We start from the raw sequence: 14,060 nt of genomic DNA, 5'->3' as shown, positions 1-14,060 counted from the left end.
TGGGGGCGCGGGGTGTGTGTGTGTGTGTGTGTGTGTGTGTCCGCGTCCACACATCGTGTTACCAAGGACTTCGACCGTTTCTAGCCGTGCGCGCGCGCGGTGTGTGCGTGCGTGTGTGTGTGTGTGTGTCCACACACCGTGTTACCAGGGGCCTCAGCGCTGCCCTCCCATCAAGAGAGGCGACGCTGCACGTTCATCCGCGAGGGAAGCCCCAAGCATCGTGTTTACGTGCAAGCTGCTTCCTAGGTGTCCACGCACAACATACACTCCGGAGACACCATCCGTGACCGAGGCCACACAGAGCTCTCGGTGGCGCGGCCGAGGGATTAGTGAGGGATACCAAGGGCTTTCGAGTGGTAAAGTAAATGCTTTTCCTCTGCTCCTAACAATTTCGGTACTGGGTGAGGGCTGGACGCCACTGGGGGCTACAGGGCAACTTTCAGGCGCGCAGACCCCCAGCCAGGGTGGGTGGGTTTCTAAAGGCCTCCGCGGTCGCCTAGCAGCCAATCTTAGATGTTCGCACCTTCTCGAGTTATCTATACATACACAAACCTATATATTACACATACATATGTACACATTTTTTATAAAAAATTCACCAGGATGAATAGCTCCCAGGAGAAAAGCACATAGGGCAAACAAGTTGCATGTGTTTATTTTTATCTCTAAGAGTCTGACAAATAAAGTGCCAGGAAAAAATTAGCACGGCGGCTTACCTAATAGGACTCAAGTACAAACATATAGGGACACTGGCCTGTTGAGGTCATAGAAACATGACAAGTGAGTACTGCCATGTGTACAAATATGTTCTCACACTATATTTTGTCTCTTTCCTAGTCTAAAATCAAAGCATTCATTCTGTGGCAAAATAAGCACGGCAAATTATTTTCATTTCTTCATTTTATCAAATACAATCGGCCAACATGCCAACCTCTTGCATATAGGAATGGGTGCCTGGTACAAATGTCTTATCCAGGCAAGAGGGAATGAAGGAAGGTGGTCCTTCTCACCTTCCAACTGCTGTAACAAAGTCCCCTTTTATCCATGGCAGTGGCAGGGAGGTGTGCTGGCCTGGAGAGAGACACTGGGTATAGAATGACCTGGATATATGTTTTCACAGAATAGCAGAAGCCCGTATTAATGCCACACACCATGGTTTAGGGATCTCCTCAGAACCTTGTCCTAACCCCCCAAAATTACTTAAGAGGAATTGAAAGGCTTAGTGCTTGAGACCTAGCATGTCAGTGAGGAAATGAGAGGCCAGAGCTGGAAAAAAGACTGTACTTCTGCAAAGAGGGAGACGAGAAGGAAACAGATATCCCATTCCCAGAAAAAGGAAAGCTGCCTTTTTTTCTCCTTTACTCCACAGAGCCTCACTTTACAGATTCCTCCACACTTAAGTGGCATCTTGACCATAACCAAACATTCTCCAGACAGGTCTGCATTATTCCTTGACTAAGGCTATATATTCCCTAGGAATGTTCTAGATACTCTTTCAATCAAAAGAGTGAAACCGTTCCTCCATTCAGATTGCATGCTTATTAGAGTCCACCCAAAATGTAAGGACAAGTATTCCTTGGAGGTGTGTGACTTAACTATTTGTCTGTGAGTATTGGTGAGCTAGCGGAGGGAGCACTGGTCTAAGTCAGGAGTTCTAGGTGCGAATCTAGAGACCTTCCGATAACCTCCAAAATGTAGGCACTGTGGGCTTTTCACTTCCCAAGATGTCTTCCACTTAGAGCCAATGGATGGTCCTTTTCGTGGTTTTGCCTGGCTGGCTTCTAGCAGTAGGGTGGCACCGGGAAGAGAAAAGAACAAGATGCAGGGAACGGAGATTGTACCAAGGGTCTGAAAGGCCTGTGTTTCCCTTCTTTATTCTCCAATCTGCCAAACAAAAAGCTTTTTATTGCCAGTTTTTGCCACCTACTGGTTGATGTTTAACAGTATCATTCAGAAGGTTCTCTTCATCCATCACCAATATAAATCTTCCCAAAGTTTATGAAATTCAAAAAGGACATTATTCTAACCTGAACATAAATACTAATATTTAATATAGGTATATATCAAATCTTCCCAACTATTAAAATTTTTATTTAAAACAAGGATAGAAATACAGTGTTTACTGAGAGGGAACTGACAATAGGTCAGATGAAAGAGTTAAAAATATAAAACATGACCCCAAACCATTTAGGCAAACTGACGTGAAAATAAATCCATCAACAAAATGAACTGAGTAGGGAGAGTAAAAACAAGCAGATAGCCTGCATAAAAGAAAAAGAAACTGCTTAAAAAATAACATCCCACAGGCCTAGATAAGCAATCCAAAACACTAATTTCCAATTTCAAGTTATCTTCTACATTATTGTTTCCAACTTTATTGAGATATAATTGACATAAGTATCTTATATACTACAAACTCTTATGTTAAATAGGGCCATATGCTTTAAGACAGTTTACACATGTTGTTGGCAAACATTATAAAATAATGTTATTATTATAATACTAATTCCCTATTAGCATTAGTTACTAGTAATACTAACAGTAGTACTGTTCCTGACTCATTTCTGCTCCAGAGCCCCTCTTCTGTAAGTGTGATCGCATCCAAGTAATCCACTGTGTGCTCTCAAACCATCCTTGTCCTCATCAGGAAACTCTTTTACCAAATCTAAACCAACAAGCCTTGGTTTAACTGAAAAACCCACCTGGCTAATTTTTGGTGGGTCCTAAGCCTCAAAAAAATGTTTGGAATCATTAAGCAACAACTTTTTTTTTTTTTTTTTTTTTTCCCGATACGCGGGCCTCTCACTGTTGTGGCCTCTCCCGTTGCGGAGCACAGGCTCTGGACGCGCAGGCTCAGCCGCCATGGCTCACGGGCCCAGCCGCTCCACGGCATGTGGGATCCTCCTGGACCGGGAAACGAACCCGTGTCCCCTGTATCGGCAGGCGGACTCTCAACCACTGCACCACCAGGGAAGCCCCAAGCAACAACTTTTGAAACCAAGCAACGAAGTGCAGGGAAGTCATTCTGTTGCGAAAGTTTAACAGCCAGCAAATAACGTTTACGTGTGGTTTACAAAGGAAAGCACAATAAACTCACTCGTGGCAATTTTTTCCTTTCAAATTAATGACTTGGCATTTAAAGTGAATCAACTGAGATTAGGAACTTGTCTTATACGTTTCAAATGTTTACTGCTCTTGTTGGATTGACATGAAACACCACAGTATTGAGGGGAAACAGGCAAAGAATATACATTCTTATGTTCAATAACTAATGTTTATTCTCTTATACTCTTTAGCACAGAGCACAGTATCTCCCAGACATTAACTGTTGATGAACACATTTAGAAAAATCAAGGTTAATATGTTTGTTATCTAGAGCTGCAGTAACAAAGTACCACAAGCTGGGTGGCTTAAAGCAGAAATTTATTCTCCCACAGTTCTGGAAGCTCAAAGTCCAAAATCAAGGTGTCAGTAGGGCCATGCTCCTCTGAAGGCTCTAGGGAAAAATCTTTCCTTACCTCTTTCTAGCTTTCGTTGGGGGCTGGCAATCTTTGGCTTGCAGCTGCTTCACTCCGATCTGTACCACTGTCCTCCTGTGGCATTCTCCCTGTGTGTGTCTGTTTTCTCCTATTTTTATGAGGTCACCAGTCACATTGGATTAGGACCCTAATAACCTCATCTTAACTTGGTTATATCTATGAAGACCCCATTCCCAAATAAGGTCACATCCACAGGTACTGGGGATTAGGACATCAACATCTTTTGAGGACACACAATTCAACCCTTAACAATATGTTTATCTTATATCTTAATATGTTTTTTTCCAAAGTAATGAGAAATGTTTATTCCAAGGCGCAAGGGCTCAGCAACGCCTGAATTTCAAAGGGAACCATGATCTTTCTAAATCTTGCCATTTCATATTTCTGCTCAAAGCTCTTCAGAGGCCGAAATCTCAACTCCTGCGCATGGGATGATGTGACCCAAGCCTACCCCCTGGACACCCACCCAATCCTTCCACTTTCCCTTCTTGTAGCCACATCACCTCTATGTGCTTTCTGGAATACGCCAAGATCTCGCATGTCTTTTGCCTTTGCACATCTGCTCATCTCCCTGAAAGGAACCCGACTTTCCTGTGGCAAATTCATACTCATTCCTCAAGGTTTACCTCAACAACTTTCTCCCCTGTGAGATCATCCCCGGCTATCCTGGGCAGTCCTAGGATTCCACTTATGCCACTAGAAGAGGTTTCGTACGCAGGCTAGGAGCTTCGAAGACAGAAAACTGGTGTGGATCCTGGCTTTGCAGCCGCGACCCTAACCTAGTTACTTACACCCGCTCTGTGCCTGTGTCCTCATTTATAACATGGGGATATAAAGGTACCACTGGTAGGGTTAGTGGATGATTTAAATGAGTAAAATGCAAAGCACTCACAACAGTGACTAGCACGGGTTACGTTTTCAAATGTTATGATACCTTAATCATAGCTATTGTTGGATCACCATGTAATTTCTGGCGTGTGTCTTTCTCCCTAGATTATAAACTATTTGAGGGCAGGGACCATATTTGCCTTTGTGCATTCCCAGCCTAGAATAGTGCCTGGCATTCAAATAATTGTGGCATAAAATTCAGAGGCCTGAAGAAAGGAATGGGGAGTGGTTCCCCTTCCTCTCGTAAGGCTTGTAAGAGCCTTCAGAGGGATGAAGGCAGGAGGGAAATAAGAAATGTAATTGCCACGAGGGAGGGACAGATTGTTTATGCAAAGTCATATCCCTGGCGCCTGGATACCGAGCTCGTCACAGGCACTCAATAAATACATGTTGAAGGAGGAAAAATGGGGTGTATAAAATCAGGAGTGGAACAGAGGTCAGGAAATGTTTCTCTTTTTAAACGTCCAAACATAAAAAATTATAGAAGTGGTATCTATGCCATTTACATATATAAGTTGCTCAAATTTAAAGACAGGTTAAGTTTGCCAATCAAGACATCCAAAGCATCTCTTCTCAATGTGACCAAAATTTTTCTATTTAAGGACGGAGAAATAAATATTAAGGCGTGTCCTTTCCCGTATCTCTCTTCTATGCCCTTCAAGAGTCTAGGAGATATTTCACTGTTGGAATATGAAGCTTTAAAGTACGGGAAATCAATTTATTTGTGTATGAAACATAATTACTTAAGAAATTTTATTAAATTCCACATTTCTTACTCTTTGACTCATATATCCCACACTGGAGTCAAACAAACACTGAACACATTTGAAACGAGGGCCCAGAATACGAAATACTTACCGTGAAAATATTACTTCCTAAAAAAGTGATGTAAATCAAGCCTTGTCAAGTGTTTAAGATGCAAGGTTAGGATAACATTATGAAAGAGGTTTGTGTTTTGTTTAAACATCTCTTTAAAAAAATGGACATTTCTAAAAAAGAAGTTTTTGAATCTGTAAAGCGTGTTCCCCATTTATTTCTTGTTGTGATTCAGAAATACAAGATATGAAAATCAGGTTACAATTCTGCCACAAAAGCTTCTAAAGTAGCAAACACAGGTTCTAATATATATCAAAATAGCCATAGGCACTCTTAACAGTTTAAAAATGTCTTTAGAGTTGTCACATCAAGCAAGTGTAAAATATAATAGCTATTACCTCCTCTTCAAAATACCAAATCTGCCATCACTGGTCTGAACTAAACAAGATTTAGTCCAGAATATGGAAGGTTATGGTTAGTAGGTATTTTTTCAAAGCTGAGTCACTAAGAAGATAAGGAAATGAGAAAGATTCAAAACATTTTATGTCCAGAAGTGTGAATCTTTTAAGCGTCCTCAAGTGAGTTAAGACACGTTTAAAGTGGAATATGATGTAATAAAATTAAATCTGTTGATGATACAATTCAGTAAGAAAAAAAATTATTATGGTATTGACTTCTAGAAAGACAAAGACATACAATTCTTTGCATCTAAGCAACTGTGATCAAAATGCTCTTGTCATCTAAATATTAGAAATGGTCTCTCAAATGTTTACTCCTAAGAATCAACAATATATGGCTTAACAGATCCAAATAGAGACATAATTAAACATATATGTGTTCGTATAAAGGGACCATCACTAACAGCATTTTTAGTTTCTTCTCCTTTCAGGTGTAAAAATTAAATTTTAAAACATAAAGAACAACTCTCTTGACTTTGTTTTTGTAAAAATAAATGAGAATTGTTTTTACACCTTTTTCAATGATAGAGGGTCCTTGAACATATTTTGGAATTTCTAAGGCTGAGTAACGTTAAGCATTTTAAAATAAATATACTCACAAATACATTATAATAAAACAGTACCCCCCAACCTAGCAGAGGCAGACACTTGGAACTGAAACTCACATAATAACCTATGTCTCACACAGAGAGAACCCACATTTCAACAGAATTATCATTGAACTTCTTCTGCCACAAGTAAGACATACCCACTTCTGGGTACAACAGAAAGTGTTGAATCAATGCAATCCTTAAAAAAAAGCCAGTAGTTTCCCTAACAATCTGACTCAGGCTTTCTCTTCTTCCCCTGAGCAAAAAAGCAAGTCAGTATAAAAAAAGGTTGTACAAGAATTGAGCCAAAAAGGATAAAAAATAGAATTTGCCGTGTAATATTTTCATGTTTTGGATGAAGCCAGATCGTTATGTGATGCTGCTTAAGTGTCTACAATCCCTCATCCAAAGCCCTTCAGGCCAGATGTGTTTCAGAATTCATCATTTTTTTTTTTGCATTTAAAAAGGTAGTATGGGGCATACACTGGATATTACAAAACATCTCCACAGAGTCTGGGGTAATCCCTGTAAGTCAAACTCATTGGTATTTCTTCGGACAAAATTAATGAACAGCCCATGGAGTGGCATAAATAAAAACTATAATAATCTCAAGTCAGTTCAAGTCAGGTTTTGCTATCAAATGAATTATGGCACCAAATTTTGGGAGAAAAAAAGGAACACCTCAGTTTTCAAAGCTTTTTGGTTACAAGAATGTAGACCTTTGCCATCTCTGACAAAGCAGCCCATTCCCTGATACTACAACCTCCACAAATCTGCTCTCATGCCTGAGCTTCATTTGGGTTGGGGATATCTCCCCACCGCGGAACAGGGGATTGCAAATTTGTTAATGCAGTAGATGACCTGGAGTCACAGTGTTCTCTCTGAGGATACCTTGAGAAATGTATATTGAAATAACTATTGCAAAATAGTTAATTTTATTAAATGAGGCATCACCTGGGACTAGATTTTAATATAGACCTTCAGTAGAAGGTGCCAACATTCAAGGAACATTTATGAGAAAAGAATAAAATTGAGAAGCACCCAGCCATTAATTTGTATCCGTGAATTAGGAGAACACAGCCTTTACTCCCTTTCAGAGGCTGCCTGATATGACTCAACTTTGCAGATGATGGCTCTCTAAGACTGAAAGATTCATGAAACCATTATGGGTTCAAACCAGCCCCATAAACTGCAATGAAGTCATCCCAAGCACCTTATATATTAAATAATAATTTCTTCTGTCTTTGTCAGTGTTTGAAAATGTGCCATTCTCATGTCTTTCAAAAAGACACCATGGATTAAAGCCATTAGACATCTTACTTTGTAAAAATTAAGTCATTTTAAAGTCAAGAGTTCAAAAACTCAAAAGCAAAAAAGATCGGCAATAATTTTTAGGTCTTTAATCTTTTGTAGAATTGTATTGTTTTGTACTGTTACCAAAACAACCTTTTGTGTTGTTTTTTTTTAAACAAAAAAAAGTTTCTTCTTCAAAAGCAGTGGTCTTTTCTCACCAAAAGGAACTGGAAGGTGGTATAAACTTACTGTGTATGCACAGGGGAGGGGACACAGCGTTACAATGGAGGTGACTGCCCTCAAGTCGGAGGAACATATACAATGACAGAGCGAAGCAGGTAGCGGTGGCTAAAACTCAACAGAGGCACTTGCTGTGGAAATCCAACCAATGGACAACGGAGCCTGGCAACTCGAAACAAAGCTCAGGGGACCAACAGGATTTCCAGGTCTCTACGGTGAGAGTGATGGCTGGGCTTTCTTAACATGTGGTACAGAGAGGATGTTCTCAGGGTCAGTGGGAGAGTCATAGAAAGAACAGGGTGATCATTTTATTTCAAAAACGAGTATCTTCAACATCGGCCTTGTCGTCCTACATTTTTTTTCTTAATGAATAAAACTGAAACATGCTATCATCAGCCTTTCTTAAAAGCTACATATATGCTACGAGGAGACAAAGGTCACGCTTTCTGATTTTTTAATTTGCTTTAATAAATTCATTAATTAATTTAAAAAGTCAAGTCAAAAAAAACTGGTCTTCTCTTTTTTTTTACAAAAATATTATAGCAGTATAAGCAAAATTGGAAAGGAAGACATGGGAAGAATAAGACACTACAATGGCATGGGTGAGCTTCAGGTCATCATGGCTATTGAAGAAATTGTAAACTTTTAAGCTTCTAAGATTTGACTTCTCTTCAGAAAACATTTTAGGAGCCTGCCTTTCCCAGTAAATGAAAAATGAACAGTGCCCTAAGCATTTGAGTCTAAAGAAGACAAGAAAGCATTATTTTTTCCGACTGGAAAATATTTATCTCCTTTGTTCCACTGCATTGCCCTCTCCCATCCCCCTTGTAGTTTTATGGGATCAAAGAGAGAGAAGCCACGAGAGTCCACCAGCAACAGAGTAAGTGAGGGACATTACTATGCACTCAGACACAGCGGCAATGTATAAAATGCATCTGGAATAAAATACACCAAGTTAAAAAGAAAAAAAAGAAAAAAGAAAAGAAAAAGGCCCCAGGAACCCATAAACTGCCTCTCATGAAAGCTTAAAAAAAGCGCTTGGAAAGTACATTTCTGGACTTGATCTCTACCAGGGAAAAAAAAGAATAAATAGAAAAAAATTTTCAGTGATCACTCTGGAATCCTGTCATTTACCCTGCTCACACGCTATGAATTCCCTTACCATCACTTCTCCGCCTCGGAGAATCAAGTGGTCTCCTGCTCCAAATTTGCATAGTATTAATAATATTCTCTGGAGTTGAACGTCTATCCCCCTGCTTGCAGCCAGGTTTCTGAAGAGCACTGGTCCAATCTCACAGATTCGAAAGCAAGACATGAATGTCTGCAGGCCAAAAACTGCGTCCCGTTTAGCAGCAAGCTGGTCAAATTACTTAGAAAGTCTTTTTCCAAGGGATAAGGATTAGGCAGTTTTGTCTGCAATTTCAGATTTCGCTCTCTGCATCATGCAGCGACGAACTATACTGTCGAAGCTTCCAAGGTAAAACAAAGCAATCGTACGGAAAAGGCCCATGGTGACTACCTGCAAGACAAAGAGACCTTTGAGCTCATGCAACAGGACGACGCAATCATCCATTTCAAGGGATTTTAGGATATGTCTCTGATAAATAGTTTCTAAGACGCATCTTCCAATCTGCTCCAAGGATGAGTACGTATAATGAAAAATTTGTAAGTGCCAGCAGAACACGGAGAACAGAAGTTGTCTGCTCTGAGCCACTGCACAGCACAGGGCCTGCCAGACAGGTAACGACAAAACATCTGTCCAGTTAATATATGCAAATTATACAAAGAACAAAATAGGGATTCTTAGTAGTCTTGGGGTTCTCTGAGCTAGGGTAGATCCAGCGCAGCACCTCAAATATCCAAGCTATAATCAAGGCTTTTTGGTTTAAGGTTTATGTTCTGATCATAAAAGGCAGACCCTACACTAGGTGCTGAGAGCACTGTGGTGAGAAAGCCCAGTGCCAGCCTCCACCAGCACACTCCATACCAGGGCAGACAACCAACTGAAAAAGGGCAATTACTATTTCAGGGTTAAGACAGCAATTAACCATATCCATTAATTTTCACTCTTTCCACTAAAGAACTCTCACTACAACACCTGTAAGTGGAAATTTTAAAGAGAAATAGTTTCAGATACACAAAGCCTCAAAAAATTTGCCTCCCCAGCACGCTTTTTTTAGGAAGCTACCAGGAGAGGTAAACAGCCAAAGAGAGCGGTGTCAACAAAGAAAGGCAATGTCCTGTGACGCAGAAGGCAGGGGACCCAATACCCAAGAGAGGCAGACGGGTCCCCCAGGATGACCGTGAAGGGGAGGCCGGGGTCAGCTAAGCACCTGACTGGGGGCAGCCACTCCTGACAGGCAGGTCAGAAGGCACCAGGAGGCATTCCTTCCAGTGGTGAAGCTGACAGAGTATCTGGTATTTCTGAGAGGAGATGAAGACAGTCATTAGGAATAATACACAGAAATAATACATTAAAAAGGCCAACAATAGTTTCAGGGAAAACAAAAGGTTGTATAAGAAAGGAAAATTAGTTCTGTGCATTACATAGCTCAGCTGTGAAGAGCATTTAAATAGCCCTAAGGATGGTTATCTCAATACAGATCTAACCAAAATCACAATATCACTAAAAAGGGAGGGTGGGGACGGAGGAGAGGCGGGTGTGAGCAGGTGGGACAGGGTGGAAAAAGGAGAGCTCCATCCTCATCCTTCAGAGGGGAGCTAGTACCTGATCCAGAACTGAGAAATCAAGTGGAAGCGGCCACGTAAGTATCTGCCTAGAGATAAGGAGGTGAAGGTCAGAAGGTCCAGCTAAGAGGACAGCCTGACTGCTCCTGAGAAAGGTGAAACTTGGGATATGGGGTGAGGGTTTGCTGTTTCTCATAATGAGTCTTAAAAACAATTTGATTCTCTGAAGTGTGCGCAAGGATAATTTTGAAAAATGTAAAAACCAAAGGGAAGCTGGAAAAGGAAAACTCTGGAGACAGTAAAAAGATCAAGGGTTGCCAGGGGTTCAGAAGGGGGGTGGGGGATGAACAGGTGGACATAGGGGAACGTCAGGGCAGAGAATAGTCTGTATGACACTGCAATGGTAGATACATGTCATTCTACATTTGTCAAAACCCACAGGATGGATGGATAACGCCATGAATAAACCCTAGTGCAAACTATGGACTTCAGTTGGTAATAATGTATCAATACTGGCTCATCAATTATAACAGTGCGGCCACACTAAGGCAAGATGTTAATAATAGGGAGGGGGGAGGGGAAGAGAGGGTCTGCAGCAACTCACTAATTCCCGCTCACATTTTCTATAACCCTAAAACTGCTCTAAAAAATAAAGTCAGGGCTTCCCTGGTGGCGCAGTGGTTGGGAGTCCGCCTGCCGATGCAGGGGACACGGGTTCGTGCCCCGGTCCGGGAAGATCCCACATGCCGCGGAGCGGCTGGGCCCGTGAGCCATTGCCGCTGAGCCTGCGCGTCCGGAGCCTGTGCTCCGCAACGGGAGAGGCCACAGCAGTGAGAGGCCCGCGTACCGCAAAATAAATAAATGAAGTCAAAATTTTTTTTTTAACTTAAGGGAATGAAAAAAAAAACACACACAAAAAAGCAATTATACTACAGCATAATCAGAGGCTAAAATAGGGGTGAGTCCAAGGCATTTCACCCAGTCATGGAGATTTCTGGAAAAAGCAACGTTTAAGGTGAGGCCTTGAAGGGAAGGTTGGAAGTTGGTCAAAGGAAAGTGGGGATGGAGGGACAATGACAAAGTGGCAGAAAGAAGAGGAGGGGCAAGAGGAGAAGGAAGAGGGGGTGACAGGGCCAGAGGTCAGAGGGCCGCGCCACAGGGGCTGGGAGTCTGTGTCCTGTGCATCTGTGCCAGCCGGTGATGCCAGGTGAGAATGCAGACCCTGGGCTGCTGGGTCTCCAAGAAAAGTCCAAAATCTTGACTTTGAACGTAAATCTAATTTTGAAACTATTCTATTTCCACACGCAGGCTCATACCAGATGGACCAAACAGAACGTTTCACAGGCGCGTGGCTCCCCGGTTCACAACCTCTGGCGCACAGAGCCTCACGCACGGAGTGTCCTGGTCTGAGCTGCACGAGCAGTGACAGGGCCAGGAAAGTGGGCCGACCCAGACGAGAGGGCGGGCAGACAAGAGCTGCCCCGATGTGAGGGGCAGGAGAAGCTGGGTGGGCAATGACACGCCCATTTCTGGTTGGTCTCGGAAGTGAACGTGAACACTGATCACGGGGGCAGGGAATACAGAACTGCTGACAGAAGGCAGGGGGCAGGATGCTGGGGAAAATACTATAAAGTCTTCCTGTGGACTTGTTGAACTTCAGACGTAAAGTCACAGCCCAGGGAAAACATCTAAAAGAAATGTAGTGGCTCGTTCTTTTTTTCTTTTCCTGGCCGCACGGCACGCGGGATCTTAGTTCCCCGACCGGGGATCGAACCCGCACCCCCTGCAGCGGAAGAGCAGAGTCTTAACCACTAGACAGCCAGGGAAGTCCCTAGCATCTACTCTTAAGAGAGAATCACAGTGAGAAGAGAAGAGGGAGGAAAATCAACACCTAAGTCCCGGGGACTTTCCATCTGGATGTGGTCGACTGCACATCGACTACACATTTAGCGTAGCGCTTTGTCATAAACTGCCCACTAGTGGGGGCAGCCCCTGCTCAGTGGCCTTCCCACCCCTCCCTGCCCTCCTCCTACCCTCCGTCAGCCTCGGCTTGGTCTTTCTAGAGCAATTCCTCTGTTGTAACTCTCATTACACTGTACTGCACTGGCCTCACCATTCTTATCAGTCTCTCCCTCTAGACTGCAAGCCCCCTGAGGTCAGAGAGGTTGCCTTACCTCTGATGCTCCAGTAGCAAACACGGCACCCGGCTCATCAAGGAGCAGTTAACTTTTGTGTGTGTTCTGGATGAACTATAATTTCCGTGAGGGCAGGGATTGCGTTGAATCCCTGACTTATCTCCCTAAGCTTCTGTGGCCTGACCCACAGGAAATTGTTCCAGTCTAATATTCCAGGACTTTCAGGCAAGTCCACCCCATCCCCCTAGTGACAGAGATTTCCATTTTTCAAACACAGAAGATGAGTGATTCTCAGAGGAGAACCCAGATTAACACCCCAATAGCAGAGACAGTGTTTTCTCTCTATATCCACAGTACCCAGCATGAAAGTCTTCTTCCCAGACTAAATTCCTCAAGTTACAGCTTTAACCTACTTCCTTTTTACTTCTCCCAGGTAAAGGAAGAAAAAAGTTGATACTTCAATAAAAATTCTTCACATCCTCATGTAAAGTGGCTAGGTCTTCCTTTAGCCTTTTCTCATTGAGGTTCACTGAGAGGCGCCTGTTGTCTGTCTGTGTGTCCATCTGTCCGGAGGCCTAGGCACAGCTCAGCTCACCTGCTGGAGCCCTTCAGTGATGGAAGTTACCGGAGCCATTCCACAGGTCAGGGACGAGAGCATGTACCCATCTGAGCCAATGGAACTGTTGAAATTTCCTTGCTAAAACAGAAGGAAAAGAAAAGACAGAGGCAATAGTAGCGACATGGGAAGGAATCAACTCAGTCACGTTGGAAACAATGACGTGTGTCTGTTCACTTCAGGTAGGAGGAGAGGGTAACAAAGCACATGTCGCAGCTCAGAGCCGAACGTGGCCTCAGCAGATGGGCTGGGATGGCTGAACAGCCACTTCTCAAAATGTGGATCCATGGACCCTGAGTGTCCTGAGACCCTTCCCCGAGGACAACACGACTGTCATGATGATACTAAGACGTTAAATGCCTTTTTCACCCAGTGACACTTGCACTGACAGGCAAAACTGCTGTCTCATTAGCACAGACCACACTGGTGGTGCCTCTCCACTGCCACACACACTTGCAGTGATAAATAAATACACAAAGAAAACAGAAATTGTTTAAATCTCCAAAAAATTTTTAAATGTCAGTTTTGCTTAAAAATGCCCTTGATAAAGCAGTAAAATTAATCGTTTCGTTAAATCTCAACACTTGAGGACATGTCTTAATATTCTGTGACAAATCCACATGGAAGGGGACAGATGCCTTGAAGAAGAGCCCTCCTCCAACCGTAGTCAGGAAAGGTCCTGCTTTTTCTGCAGAACACTATTTTTACATGCAAGAACCATGGACGGACAATCTGTGGTTATTCAAACACGGGTATCCAGAAGATACTTCGCAGAAAATGAATGAAAGGACTGTCGC

General features: G+C 42.7%; 1 protein-coding gene across 1 annotated transcript in view; it reads right to left on the bottom strand.

The window, feature by feature from the left end:
- Positions 1 to 5,424: 5,424 nt before the first annotated feature.
- Positions 5,425 to 14,060, bottom strand: part of KDSR (3-ketodihydrosphingosine reductase) — a 39,075-nt gene continuing 30,439 nt past the window's right edge. The window contains exons 9-10 of the mRNA XM_024754880.1: positions 13,243 to 13,344; positions 5,425 to 9,343 (exon numbers count right to left, since the gene is read on the bottom strand). Coding sequence (XP_024610648.1) covers positions 9,224 to 9,343; positions 13,243 to 13,344 — 222 coding nt within the window. The 3' untranslated portion in view covers positions 5,425 to 9,223. The remainder of the gene's footprint in view (positions 9,344 to 13,242; positions 13,345 to 14,060) is intronic.

Source organism: Neophocaena asiaeorientalis, unplaced genomic scaffold (assembly GCF_003031525.2).
Source record: "Neophocaena asiaeorientalis asiaeorientalis breed wild unplaced genomic scaffold, Neophocaena_asiaeorientalis_V1.1 scaffold124, whole genome shotgun sequence".
Lineage (NCBI taxonomy): Eukaryota > Metazoa > Chordata > Mammalia > Artiodactyla > Phocoenidae > Neophocaena > Neophocaena asiaeorientalis.
The sequence above is the reverse complement of the archived record's forward strand: the minus strand, read 5'-3'. Positions and strand labels throughout refer to the sequence as shown.